At 65.7% G+C, this 884-nt stretch overlaps 1 protein-coding gene across 1 annotated transcript in view; it reads left to right on the top strand.

The window, feature by feature from the left end:
* Positions 1-3: 3 nt before the first annotated feature.
* SYNPR (synaptoporin) overlaps positions 4-884 on the top strand; it is a 295,868-nt gene continuing 294,987 nt past the window's right edge. The window contains exons 1-2 of the mRNA XM_086367052.1: positions 4-245; positions 371-436. Coding sequence (XP_086223178.1) covers positions 228-245; positions 371-436 — 84 coding nt within the window. The 5' untranslated portion in view covers positions 4-227. The remainder of the gene's footprint in view (positions 246-370; positions 437-884) is intronic.

Here is an 884-nt window from a genome sequence, read left to right as displayed (position 1 = left end):
GGCCCCTCCCACCCTCGCAGACAGTGCACGCCGCGCCCGCACACGCAGGCTTCCAGAACCCAGCCTCTGCGAGCCCGCTCGGGGCGCTCAGCTCTCCACCGCCTCGCTCCCCGCGCCCTTTCCGAAAAGGGGCTTCTGGCCCTGGGCCCTGGGGCCGAGGACGGCGGTGGCCCTCGAACTTCATTTTCAAAGGCGCCGCTGGGTGAGAAGCCCGAGCGAGGCGAGCTATGGATCCCGTGAGCCAGGTAGGACTGACTGGGCAGCGCGGGTGATGCCGCGCGACCCCCGGGGTTGGATGCCGCGTCCCCCAGCCCCTTCCTCATGCTCTCTCTCGCTCTTTCTCTCTCTGTCTCGCCTTCTTGGTCCACAGCTGGCGTCAGCAGGTACCTTCCGGGCGCTGAAGGAGCCCCTTGCCTTCTTGCGAGCCCTAGAATTGGTGAGTAGCGGGCTATGTGCGGGGAGGAACCAGCAGGTGAGGAGAGGTCGGATGGGGTGCTCTCGGTTCTGCTCCAAGCCTGGGAGGCCAGCCGCTTCCTTCAATCCTCCTCTCTCCTCAGGTGCCATTCCAGGATGGCGGGGACAGGATGGAGGGATCCGGCTTGGAGGCGGGAGCGTGGACGAATTTTTACAGGCGCTTAGACGAGGTGTCATCTCACAGGCTCGCAGGGGCTGAGGAGAGAAGCCTCCTGGGGAGACCAGGAGGACAGCAGATGGAGGCGCTGCCGCTGGGCTCTGGCTGCTCACCTGCATTTTGCGGGGCTGAGGGCGTGAGAGGAGGGACCTGGGGCTGAGCGAAGTAGGAGAGAGGGCTTGGCCAAGCTGGGAAAGTTGGTGAGCGCGGCAGCAGCTCTCCGCCCCGCCTGGGATACAGGAAGCGCTGTGAT

This window comes from Bos grunniens, chromosome 22 (assembly GCF_055505025.1).
Source record: "Bos grunniens cultivar Pamir isolate PY7600 chromosome 22, Bosgru_T2T1.0, whole genome shotgun sequence".
Lineage (NCBI taxonomy): Eukaryota > Metazoa > Chordata > Mammalia > Artiodactyla > Bovidae > Bos > Bos grunniens.
This window is presented reverse-complemented; position numbering and strand designations above follow the sequence as displayed.